At 48.4% G+C, this 13,540-nt stretch overlaps 1 protein-coding gene across 4 annotated transcripts in view; it reads left to right on the top strand.

The window, feature by feature from the left end:
* LOC138802389 (uncharacterized) overlaps positions 1 to 13,540 on the top strand; it is a 29,474-nt gene that overhangs the window by 7,977 nt on the left and 7,957 nt on the right. For all 4 annotated transcript variants that reach the window (XM_069985631.1, XM_069985628.1, XM_069985629.1 and 1 more), the window contains 7 exons: positions 2,281 to 2,461; positions 3,030 to 3,261; positions 3,664 to 3,758; positions 5,368 to 5,564; positions 6,648 to 6,726; positions 11,442 to 11,620; positions 12,368 to 13,069. In XM_069985631.1, coding sequence (XP_069841732.1) covers positions 2,281 to 2,461; positions 3,030 to 3,261; positions 3,664 to 3,758; positions 5,368 to 5,564; positions 6,648 to 6,726; positions 11,442 to 11,620; positions 12,368 to 13,069 — 1,665 coding nt within the window. The remainder of the gene's footprint in view (positions 1 to 2,280; positions 2,462 to 3,029; positions 3,262 to 3,663; positions 3,759 to 5,367; positions 5,565 to 6,647; positions 6,727 to 11,441; positions 11,621 to 12,367; positions 13,070 to 13,540) is intronic.

Genomic DNA, 13,540 nt, shown 5'->3' with positions numbered 1-13,540 from the left:
TCAGCAACCGGGCCCCAACCCCAGGGCAGCATCAGTAACAATCCAGGGAAAGCAAACAGCGCCGAGCCAACGGCCAATACGGAAGGCCGGCCTCGTCTCCTCACATGGGCAAAGGATCAGAGCGAAGCGCTGTAAGATCCGCATACACTACCGCCTGCCTGTACAAGAACTCAGGAATGGCCGCCATACGCCAATGCTGGGAGTTGTAGTTTTGTAGGAGCCTTAGATAGTAGGGCTCTATGGGCATGCTGGGAGTTGTAGTATGGCAGGAGCTGTGCAGCAGTAGAGGTCTATAGGCATGCTGGGAGTTGTAGTATGGCAGGAGCTGTGCAGCAGTCGAGGTGTATGTGCATGCTGGGAGTTGTAGTATGGCAATAGCTGTAGAACAGTCGGGGTGTATGTGCATGCTGGGAGTTGTAGTATGGCAATAGCTGTAGAGCAGTCCAGGTGTATGTACATGCTGGGAGTTGTAGTATGGCAATAGCTGTACAGCAGTCGGTGTGTATGTGCATGCTGGGAGTTGTAGTATGGCAATAGCTGTACAGCAGTCGGTGTGTGTGTGCATGCTGGGAGTTGTAGTATGGCAATAGCTGTACAGCAGTCAGTCTGTGTGTGCATGCTGGGAGTTGTAGTTTTGCAGGAGCTGTAGATAGTAGGGCTCTATGTGCATGCTGGGAGTTGTAGTTGGCACAGATGGTGCTCTCCTGTATGTGTTCTCTCTATTCTGTGACAGTACGATGGCTCGGTGACCTTACAGAACACTTGGTCTCTATCTCTGTAGTCCTGGGGGTGAGGCGGCTCCCGGCACTCTGCATGGAGTCGGGGATTAGTCGGGGCTTCCAGCGATTGTGCGTGTTTCCATGTGCGGCCGGGCTGTGTGTAATCCGCTGGCACCGCTCCATTCCTGGCTCTACAAGTCTCCGTTTGCTTACAGCAGTGTTACCCCAGTAACTGGGCAGCCGGGCGCGTGGTGTTTACCGAGAGACTCTCCCCCCTGCGCCGGCCGCCAGGACTCCGAGATGGGGAGAGGTCAGGAAACCATCCACCGGCCCAGCAATAAGCAGGAGCTGATATAAGGGATATAAGCATTATATGGCAGTATTATATACACAATATATGGCACTATTATATACACATTATATGACAGTATTATATACACATTATATGGCAGCATTATATACACATTATATGGCAGTATTATATACACAATATATGGCACTATTATATACACATTATATGACAGTATTATTCACATTATATGGCAGTATTATATACACATTATATGGCAGTATTATATACTCAATATATGGCACTATTATATACACATTATATGACAGTATTATACACATTCACTAGTATCAGCCATAGGTGTGAGGTGCAGCGCTCTGTTTCTTCCCTGAACCGCATTTTGTTTCTCTCTTTTCTCCGTGTTTTGCACTCCTCCTGGTGAGACCCACATGACCGCAATCAGCAGGAGACACCTGAGTGCACATGGTTTTAATCCCTCCTGTTTTTTCCCATTCTGTTTGCTGCAGCTATGGTGAGCGCAATACCTTATCCAGACTTGTGCTGCTTGGGGGCGACCTTCTCCGCCGGCGGTGCTGGCCGGGTTCTGGTGTGGTGTTTTTGGGTCTGGTCCTGTGGCATGGGGGGTCGCAGGGCCGTCCCATGGCCCCCGTTCCCTGGCTGTGCACGCCTGCGGGGTTGGTGGCCACTGACTGGCACGGTGTGGACTTAGTGTAGGGACCCATGTGTATCAGATACCGGCACGAGGTACATGGGGCAGTATGGCTTGATCAATTCATACACAAAATTCTGATGTGTTTTTTATTCAGCCTAGGGGCACTAGTATCAGCCATAGGTGTGAGGTGCAGCACTCTGTTTCTTCCCTGAACCGCATTATACACATTATATGGCACTATTATATACACATTATATGGCAGTATTATATACTCAATATATGGCACTATTATATACACATTATATGACAGTATTATACACATTATATGGCAGTATTATACAAGCATTATTTGGCAGTATTGTATAGGCATTATATGGCAGTATTATATACACATTATATGGCAGTATTATATAGGCATTATATGGCACTATTATATACACATTATATGACAGTATTATACACACATTATATGGCAGTATTATAAAGGCATTATATGGCACTATTACATACACATTATATGGCAGTATTATATAGGCAATTTATGGCACTGTACTATATTATCCAGGTGACTATATATTATATGACTCCTGTTGTTGCAGGCTTTGCAGTAATGTCGCCTACATTCTTGGCACGGTGGCAGAAGACCCAGGAGTTGCCGTCATGTTGGTAAACCTGGCAGAAAGAGCAACAGACTGGGACCTACTGGGGAGACTGGGAGCCATGTTGCTGTGGGACGATGCAGAATCTGTAATGAACGCGGCCGGTGCCCTGGGAACACTGGTGAGAGATGATGTGTGAAGAGAGGGCACCACATGGTACCATTATCCCCCAGCACTGGGGTCCTAAGTGTATATGTAACCAGGGCAAAGGTTTTACTACATCCTGCATTATGCTTCAGAGCTGAACTCACTATTCTGCTGATGGAGTACATACATATAGAGCTGTAATCTCCCATCATGCCCTGCTTGTTCGGCCTCTGCCCTGTTTTATGTCTAGTAATAATAACCGGCTCTATCATGTATAATGACTGAGTTGTTCTCTTTTCTGCAGTGATCCCTCAGGTTTACATTGGCACATCGCACTTATGCTTGTGTCACATCGGAAAGATCACGTTACGGGTGACACACTGTTACCTGCCAATGAAAACCGCTGCGGTCTGGGCACAATGTGGCTGCAATAATGGAGACATTATATTAAGGCCGTGTTCACACTGGCGTCATGGCTTCTGTTTATGTTGCTGTGCCAGGTCATTCAGGCAGCAGATCCAGACATGATCAGTAGATGGAGGAGATGGATCCCGGGATGGGGGTGTGTGTGTAGCGTCCTGTTCATATTGATCTCCTCACAGGCAGAGACCAACCACGGCAGACGCTGGCTTCTCTCGTCTCCGGATTCAGACTTCATCATCGAGAACATCACAAAACTTCTGGATTCTCTGAGTGACTGGACGGCCAGTAACTGCGCCCTGGTGCTCGCCCGCATTTCAATGTGCCAGGAGGGGTGCACGCGGCTCCTGGAGCATCCGAAATCTGACCTGATATTACAGAAGATCATCACATCGCTCCATGGGGACGAGGCGGGTGAGAGAGTCCAGAGAGGCAGTCCTAAAACCATCCAGATCCCACCCCATTACACCCCAGGGGGTCAAACTTGTGACCCTCCAGCTGCTGCAACAATACAATTCTCATCATGCCTGGACAGCCAAAACTAAAGCTTTCCAAGCATGATGGGAGTTGTAGATTTGGAACAGCTGGAGGGCCACACATTTGACCTCTGCGCTATTGTGTCACACCTCAGTGTCACACCACCAGTGTGCCCCAGTGCTATGGCCGACCACCATACCACTTGTCTCTTTTGATGTTTGGGGTCTGGTGAGAATGGACATATCGGACATATCATAGACATAGATGGCGAAAGTCATTGCCTGTAGTTATGGCTGTCCTCTGTCATACATACCAAGTGATGTCTCCTCTCTCTTCTAGGCTGTGGTCTGAACGCAGCGTTTACTCTCGGACGCCTGTGTGACTCAGATGCAGGAAGGAGACGGGTGCTGGCTCTGGAGGAGGCCGATAACATGGTGAGTGCACTAGCCACACATTTGTGTAAAGTGTCAGGGTGTTGTCATTCTGTCATCTCTCAGTGTCAGGGTGTTGTCATTCTGTCATCTCTCAGTGTCAGGGTGTTGTCGTCCTGTCATCTCTCAGTGTCAGGGTGTTGTCGTCCTGTCATCTCCCAGTGTCAGGGTGTTGTTGTCCTGTCATCTCTCAGTGTCAGGGTTTTGTTGTCCTGTCATCTCTCAGTGTCAGGGTGTTGTTGTCCTGTCATCTCTCAGTGTCAGGGTGTTGTTGTCCTGTCATCTCTCAGTGTCAGGGTGTTGTCATCCGGTCATCTCCCAGTATCAGGGTGTTGTCATCCTGTCATCTCTCAGTATCAGGGTGTTGTCATCCTGTCATCTCTCAGTGTCAGGGTGTTTTTGTCCTGTCATCTCCCAGTGTCAGGGTGTTGTTGTCCTGTCATCTCTCAGTGTCAGGGTTTTGTTGTCCTGTCATCTCTCAGTGTCAGGGTGTTGTTGTCCTGTCATCTCTCAGTGTCAGGGTGTTGTCATCCGGTCATCTCCCAGTATCAGGGTGTTGTCATCCTGTCATCTCTCAGTATCAGGGTGTTGTCATCCTGTCATCTCTCAGTGTCAGGGTGTTTTTGTCCTGTCATCTCCCAGTGTCAGAGTGTTGTCATCCTTTCATCTCTCAGTATCAGGGTGTTGTCATCTGGTCATCTCCCAGTATCAGGGTGTTGTCGTCCTGTCATCTCTCAGTATCAGGGTGTTGTCATCCTGTCATCTCTCAGTGTCAGGGTGTTGTCGTCCTGTCATCTCTCAGTGTCAGGGTGTTGTCGTCCTGTCATCTCTCAGTGTCAGGGTGTTGTCGTCCTGTCATCTCCCAGTGTCAGGGTGTTGTCGTCCTGTCATCTCCCAGTGTCAGGGTGTTGTCGTCCTGTCATCTCCCAGTGTCAGGGTGTTGTCGTCCTGTCATCTCCCAGTGTCAGGGTGTTGTCGTCCTGTCATCTCCCAGTGTCAGGGTGTTGTCGTCCTGTCATCTCCCAGTGTCAGGGTGTTGTCGTCCTGTCATCTCCCAGTATCAGGGTGTTGTCATCCTGTCATCTCTCAGTGTCAGGGTGTTGTCGTCCTGTCATCTCTCAGTGTCAGGGTGTTGTCGTCCTGTCATCTCTCAGTGTCAGGGTGTTGTCGTCCTGTCATCTCTCAGTGTCAGGGTGTGGTCATCCTGTCATCTCTCAGTGTCAGGGTGTTGTCATCCTGTCATCTCTCAGTGTCAGGGTGTTTTTGACCCGTCATCTCCCAGTGTCAGGGTGTTGTCGTCCTGTCATCTCTCAGTGTCAGGGTGTTGTCGTCCTGTCATCTCTCAGTGTCAGGGTGTTGTCGTCCTGTCATCTCTCAGTATCAGGGTGTTGTCGTCCTGTCATCTCCCAGTGTCAGGGTGTTGTCGTCCTGTCATCTCCCAGTGTCAGGGTGTTGTCGTCCTGTCATCTCCCAGTGTCAGGGTGTTGTCGTCCTGTCATCCCTCAGTAACAGGGTCCCATTGTCTCTAGAGGTCTCCATGTTATTTGCACCCTCAGGGGTAGATCAGCCGCCAGTAAATTCTATAAGCCTTGTTTTCCCCTGATAAGTCCAGATCTGTGCACTGGAGGCCATGATGTCTGGAGGAGATGCCGGTGGAAGCAGAAACGCCTGCTTTGCCCTCACATGTCTAGTGACTAGTCAAGCCGGCCACCAGCACGTCCTGAACAGCCGCCACTTCCCTCGGGTCCTGGACACTCTCTGCCACCTCCTGCAGTCCCCGGAGCAGGACTCCTGCTGGTTCGCTGCCATGTAAGTTCTTGAGTTTCCCTTTGTTTTGCTGTAAGCACTTGGGTTTCACTTCACAAAGGCAATGACTTCAATGACCCAGAACAAGGAGCCATCAGGCGGCTCTGGCACCACATCTTGCCAAAAATTTGGCTGATGTTGAAATGTATAATAGCCGAACCAAGAGCCTGACAAAGAGCGACGGAAGAGCCTGACAAAGAGCGACGGAAGAGCCTGAAAAAGAGCGACGGAAGAGCCTGACAAAGAGCGACGGAAGAGCCTGACAAAGAGCGACGGAAGAGCCTGACAAAGAGCGACGGAAGAGCCTGACAAAGAGCGACGGAAGAGCCTGACAAAGAGCGACGGAAGAGCCTGACAAAGAGCAACGGAAGAGCCTGACAAAGAGCGACGGAAGAGTTTGACAAAGAGCGACGGAAGAGCCTGACAAAGAGCGACGGAAGAGCCTGACAAAGAGCGACGGAAGAGCCTGACAAAGAGCGACGGAAGAGCCTGACAAAGAGCGACGGAAGAGCCTGACAAAGAGCGACGGAAGAGCCTGACAAAGAGCGACGGAAGAGTTTGACAAAGAGCGACGGAAGAGCCTGACAAAGAGCGACGGAAGAGCCTGACAAAGAGCGACGGAAGAGCCTGACAAAGAGCGACGGAAGAGCCTGACAAAGAGCGACGGAAGAGCCTGACAAAGAGCGACGGAAGAGCCTGACAAAGAGCGACGGAAGAGCCTGACAAAGAGCGACGGAAGAGCCTGACAAAGAGCGACGGAAGAGCCTGACAAAGAGCGACGGAAGAGCCTGACAAAGAGCGACGGAAGAGCCTGACAAAGAGCGACGGAAGAGCCTGACAAAGAGCGACGGAAGAGTCTGACAAAGAAAACCGGTAAGGTTTATGGGAACGTGTAAGCGATCGGGCCATGAAACCCTTACCAGCTCCCAGGAGACTATATGGAGGTCTGTAATATGGGACGCCTTCACTATTGATTACAGTCACACATGTCTCATAGGGAACCAGTGACATCTTATGACTTCAGGGTCATCGAGGTTACAGTATAACGTGTAGGGTGAAGCTCTGACTGATGCTTTTCCATTATAGAACTGTAAAAGGAATATCCAAGTTTCCTTCAGGAGTTGTGAGACTGCGGCAGCACCCGACACTGGAGGCCGTCCTTAAAGTAAGTGTCCAGGAACCTTCCCACCCAGGAGACTGGTATATAAGGGCCCCTGCCCAACATTCAGTGTACATGTCCAGTACACCATAATGTCAGGAAGGAAGCATGGAGAGGACTGGGGCTGAGCTGGAGCCATACATGGAGGCTACTGGCTGTGTTATACAGTCTATGGTGGTGTTCCCCTCTATCACCCAATCTGTTACCCTAGGTGCCATTGGGTTCTCTTGGCCTCTAGGTTCTTGTACACCCTGCTAGAGTCAAGGTGTAATAGAAGATCACTGAGATGACGGTACACTGCAATACATCAGCATTAGTATTGCAGTGTACTGTAGCAATGATTGAGATGTGCACATTACCTAGGGAAACTAATAGTTAAAAAAAAAAAAAATTTGAAAAATGGAAAAACTGCTTTTATTTTATTTATCATTAGACAAATCAAAAACATCATCTTTATCACTGTCTTTGGAAATTTGGTACAAACTATTAAAGGGGTATTCCATTCAAACATAACTTTTGATATGTTGCCGCCCATGGTGAGACTAACAGTTCCTTCCATAATTATTATCTATTCTAAGGTTGCTAAGAAACTCACTGCGATTAACTATGCCAGAATTACAAAGAAGCTACAATGTTGCAGATACAGCCTGCTAGGGACTTGTTTACATCAGCTGTCTCAGAAGCGAGGGTGGGAGACAGAGAGAAAAGCTCACACACAGATTTTTGTGTCTTCAGAAGAAAGCAGCAGCTGAGAACTGGGGGAAGGAGACTGAATAGATAATAACAAGTATGGAAGGAATTGTTAGTCTCACCATGGGCAGCAACATGTCAATAGTTATGTTTGAGTGGAGTACCCCTTTAAAACATAAATATATGTGTCTTGTATGGATGACAAAGAAAACTGATCCAAACTGCAAAGTAAGAAAATGCCAGCTTGGCTGGAGGGCGGCAGGTTCCTCATCCCTGACATCTGTCACTGGCCTTTCCCCAATCACAGAAGCCCCTCCTCTGTGTCCGGTCTGAGGTCACATGACTACTCTGCAGCACTGATGCCAACTAAGCAAGAAGCGGCGTATTCCTCAGCAGTCAGGGGGCGGGGCTTTCTTCTGATTGACATTAGCGTCAATCATACAGACTCCTGACATCTCTCTCATATCACACAGAACTAATGGTTCCTTCCACAAACTCATCACATTCTGACATTTTCCACAGATGACTGGACATGGAATTCCCCCCCCCCCTGCCCCCATAGTGGATTAGTCTCAGTGCGGTACACTTCTGTATCTCATCTCCATGGATACATTCCCCCCCCCCCCCAATAAACACTTTACTGGCACCAGGAACTCGGCAATGAGTTTAATGGTGGACGGTGCGTTACTATGGCGACAATTGTCATGGTTATTTCTAGAGAGGAGACAATGCGATTACTGGGGGACACGATGATGGATTGTGCACATAACATCATACCTCCCAACCGTCCCGTTTTCGGCGGGACAGTCCCGATTTCGGGGTCATGTCCCGCCTTCCCGGAACGGGCCCCAAGTGTCCCGCTTCCCAAAACATAGCTGGCCCTTTAACTACGAGTGCTCCTGGTGAGCGCTGGCAGATGCGGGGCTGTGATTGGCTGGCTCCTGTGACCGGAAGCTGCATCCTGCCTCCGGCCACAAGAGTGCGGGAGATACAAACTCCCTCTGATGAGTCTGTTCCCGGCCTCAGGAGTGTATCAACTGGGGAACTACTCCCTGCTCCCGCCCACCAGAAGACCGCGAAGGAGGGAGAAGAGGAGCACTGCTGCTGCACGGCCCGGTATCAGGGGATGGGGGGTGTTAATGAGGCCGAGCAGGAGGCAGTTTACAGGGAAGGGGTTAAGTTACCTTTGGAGTCAGCACATCCCCCACCTTCCGTGCTGAGCACCCAGAGCACTGTACGGACTCAGCAGAGAAGGGGGGAGGGGAGGATGGGAGTGACTTAACCCCTTCCCTGTTGTGCACTGAGGTTAGCTGTCTGCTATCATGTCTGTCAGCCAGCTGCTGACGCTACCAGGCACTGCCAGGAGGGAAGGAGTTAAGTGTGATGAATGAGGCTTCTCTGCCTGACCAGCCTGGACCGCAGACAGTGACCTGGAGGGACTGTGGAAGAAGTGCTCATTATCTGTGTATTGTCTGATGTCCCCTAAAGTCACTATAAGGAAAGCCCCTTCTCTAGGGGGAGTAATCAGATGACTTCTAATACTACTACTCCCAGCAGGCTGCTGCATGAGGCTGAGGAGGCAGAGCCACAACTTAACTCTACATAGTAGCTAAAACTCATCCTGGCAGTCCAGAGGGTACAGAGAGATGATAGAGAATCACTCCTGATGATAGAGAATCACTCCTGATGATAGAGAATCCCTCCTGATAATAGAGAATCCCTCCTGATGATAGAGAATCCCTCCTGATGATAGAGAATCCCTCCTGATGATAGAGAATCCCTCCTGATAATAGAGAATCACTCCTGATAATAGAGAATCCCTCCTGATAATAGAGAATCACTCCTGATAATAGAGAATCCCTCCTGATAATAGAGAATCACTCCTAAAAGAGAGGATATCACCTTTAATACTGTTTCCCCACAATTCTGGTCCATGTATGTAGTTTAATCCATGTCCCTATGTGGTCACCAATAGATGTACAATGTTGCCATGATTGCGCAGCTACTGGTGACCACATATATGTCCATACGCTGTACAAACAACGGCCGTTCCACGTGAACAACTGTTGTTTAACGCTAACTATGGTCAGAAGTAATGAACGTGTTCAATAACTCCAGCCGTAGGTTGTGTTAAACAACGGCCATTCAAGCTGAACGGTTGTTGTTTGTACAGCATATGAACATAGCCTTAAAGTGTAACGATCATCTTTCGCTGGTGGCAGGATACGCTGTCAAAATGCTGCCACCATGCTACAGTACCTGTGAAGGTCCAACAATACCATCAATTGCACTGTATGCAACGACACTGCCGGAAGTATTCCATCTCCACTGCGCGCATGTACAGGATATCCTGCCACCAGAGAAAGACCATCAGTACACTTTAAGTTTCACAAAGATTTGAAAAATAGGCCTTGGTACTTATGGCCAAAAGTGGGGAGTTAGAGAAGCACTACAGGAATTTTTTTTTCTTGCTTATATAATGCAACTTGGCAATTACTAGAGGTACTTTATATATCATGCTATGCAGTTAGTCTACAGTAGCGGCATTAAAGTGACTGTACCCCCAGGCCCAGGCTGAAGCACTGGAGGCGGCTGACCCATCCTTAGTGGGGGGAAACCCCCGCCCCTCTATGATAGGGTTCCAATGATTCTAATGCAGTCACGTCATGGAGGGGCTGGAGTTTCTTCCCACTAGGGTACTATTACACCAACAGATCTGATGACAGATTATCTGCCAAAGATTTGAAGCCAAGAAACAGACAATAAACAGAGATTAGGTCATAAAAGAAAGACTGGATTTCTCCTCTTTTCAAATCCACTCCTGGGTTTGGCTTCAAATCTTTGGCAGATAATCTGTTGTCAGATCTGTTGGTGTAATAGTACCCTAAGGGTGGGTCAGCCCGCCTCCAATGCTTCAGCCTGGGCCTTGTGGTACAGTCACTTTAAGTTATTGTATGGTGGCATTACTTAGTCATATATGTTGGTGATATTTAGATCTTTTGCTAATAGCGATAATTGGCGTGTTCACAACGGGCGTATTGAGACCTAGGGCAGCCCAAGCTGTAAATACAGCCCTGGTGATCAGCAGTGTATTATATACTTATCTTCCTCCTGAGTGAGTATATATCTCTCCATGCTATGTAGGCAGCAGTGTATTATATACTTATTATCCTCCTGTATGAGTGTGTATATATCTCCCCATTCTGTGTAGGTATACAGCAGTGTATTATATACTTATTATCCCCCTGTATGAGTGTGTATATATTTCCCCATTCTGTGCAGGTATACAGCAGTGTATTATATACTTATTATCCTCCTGTATGAGTGTGTATATATCTCTCCATTCTGTGTAGGTATACAGCAGTGTATTATATACTTATTATCCCCCTCCTGTATGAGTGTGTATATATCTCTCCATTCTGTGTAGGTATACAGCAGTGTATTATATACTTATTATCCCCCTCCTCTATGAGTGTGTATATATCTCTCTCCATTCAGTGTAGGGATGTAATCCACAATATGTTATATTCTAAGTTTTATCACTTATTGCCAGCTACAGTCTTCAGAAATTAAAAAGATTTTTTTTGCGGAGGAAATGAGCCAAAGCCAAGAGTTAGCTCAGAAGTAAAAGAGATATAAGTTAAAGTGCTATACTTACCATCCTGGTCAAACCATTTATTTCTGCAAGAAAACCAATGTGGCACTACAGTGGAAGACGTGATATGGGAGGGTAGGGGCGTGTCTTGGGGATTGGGGGCGTGTCTTAGGGTTAGAGGGCGTGTCTTGGGGATAGGGCGTGTCTTTGGGTGGGGTTAGGGGCGTGTCCATGTCCCTCTTTCCTCTCAGCCAAAGTTGGGAGGTATGCATAACATGGTGGGGGTCATCACTATGTCAGGCCATCAGCAGCGCTCCTATGATGTAATACAGGGAGGACACGGACACTGACTCCCCTGCACTGATCACTGTAATAGATGTATAGTATAGTCGCACTCCTGATCATTGATGTATATGACTTCCCCTCTCCACCGCAGAACATTGCAGCATCCCGCACAGCTGGAGACGAACTGCTGCAGGAGGTGGAGACCATCTTACTGAACCTCCAGCCTCTCCCCCAACCCAGTCCTCCCACAGCCAAGATTCTGGAGTCCGGATCAGTGATGGTGGCCTGGAAGGAACATAAACCACACAGCGGCCTTGTGGTCACTTACAGGTCAGCCATTCCTTATAGGTGAACTCAACTTTTGAGAAACAACTTAAAGGGGCACTCCAATGAAAATTTTTAGCTTTCAAATCAACTGGTTTCAGAAAGTTCGGAAATTTACTTCTATTTACAATTATCCAGTCTTCCAGTACTTATGAGCTGCTGTAAGTCCTGCAGGAAGTGGTGTATTCTATTCAGCGGACACAGTGCTCTCTGCTGCCCCCTCTGTCCATGTCAGGAACTGTCTAGAGCAGGAGAGGTTTTATATGGGGATTTGCTGCTGCTCTGGACAGTGCCTGACATGGACAGAGGTGGCAGCAGAGAGCACTGTTTCAGACTGGGAAGAATACACCACTTCCTGCAGGACATGCAGCAGCTGATAAGTATGGGAATACTGGAGATTCATAAATAGAAGTAAATTACAAATCTATATAACTTTTTAAAACCAGCTGATTTGAAAGTAAAGGATTTTCACCGGAGTACTCCTTTAACTGTGATGCAGCTGATCCTGGAGAGCGGGTAAGGCCACCGGTCACCATGCAGCCCCAGACTTACACTTATATGATTCAGATAAGTCTTTATACTCTAATCACATCCAAAGCTGCATTGTATTTCCCATTGGTTTATTTTTCCCCCATGATGCAGTGCATTGTGGGAGCTTTGGTAATAGAGGTGAGAGCTTGAGGTGGATACAACCTGCAGACACAGCCTAGGTATACAGTATAATTTACATCTGTTCCCGCTCCTGTTCCACAGGTTGTATGATGGAGATCAGCTCCTTTACCACGGACCATCCTTCTCGTACGTCATACCTCACTGCAAGCCTGGCCGCCATTATCTGAAGGTGATGATGGAAACAGAAGGAGACCGGAGCCCAGCCAGTGCCATCACCCTGGTGACTGTGGAGGAGCCGCTGCCCAGCTGCCCCACGGACCTCCAAGTGGTAGGACGTACGGCCACAAAGCTGAAGTTATGCTGGAGCCCCCCAGCAGCCGGCAGTACAGGTCTTAAGTATGCGGTGTACAGAGAGGACGTCCTCGTGGAGACCACGTCTGACCTGACCTGTATCGTGGGGGGCCTGTCCCCCTCCACCTGTTACACCCTCAGTGTCTGTTCTTGTAACTCTCGAGGCCACAGCCCACGGGTCTCCATAGTCACCCGAACAATGGACAGGGGAGACCACGCTCCGGACAGACTCACCGTCTACGTCATCGGTCGCAGCGAACTGTTCATCACTTGGGAGGTGCCCAAAGATCCCATCGGGAGGTTCTTCAACTATGAACTGAGCATGAATAGGAAGTCCGTGTACCTGGGGACCGAGCGATCCTACACGGCCCGCCGCCTTACACCCAGCACAGAGTACACCTGTGCCGTCTGCGCCATCACCAGCGAAGGCCGATACGAGAGCCGCCCCGTCACCAAGCGGACTGCCAGGGACGAGTACAGCAACCTGAACAAGTAGGTACCCGTGCACATGGTAAGATATGACGCTGTGTCCCCAACCTGTGGCAAAACTACAACTCCCAGCATGCCCTGACAGCCTCTGCCACACTAATATATAGTGGATCCAGGAAACTCATGATCAGGAACACTCTCCAGTGTCCAGATATAAAAACGTTCCCATCCAGAGACAGTAAGCAGAGATGCCGAAATAGTCAGGAACTCAAATACTTTCCATTAAAGGGGAAACATTTTATTTCCTGACACCAGTTGATTTGAAGAAAATTATTTTTCCCCTTTAAACGATGAGCGGACCTTCCTTATAAAACAATGGTGATTTCTGCCGCCCTTTGTCCGATGATCTGTTTGCCATATTCTTATGTCACTTTAGTGTTAATCACAGATCTGGTTTCCAATGAGAAATCTGTAATCTGATTGAATATAATCCTCTCACATCCACTTTAAGAATAAGTCTCCATAAGGCACGTG

The sequence above is a fragment of the Dendropsophus ebraccatus genome, chromosome 10, assembly GCF_027789765.1.
Source record: "Dendropsophus ebraccatus isolate aDenEbr1 chromosome 10, aDenEbr1.pat, whole genome shotgun sequence".
Taxonomy (NCBI): Eukaryota; Metazoa; Chordata; class Amphibia; order Anura; family Hylidae; genus Dendropsophus; species Dendropsophus ebraccatus.
Note: the sequence above shows the minus strand (reverse complement) of the source record. Positions and strands in the feature narration are given on the sequence as shown.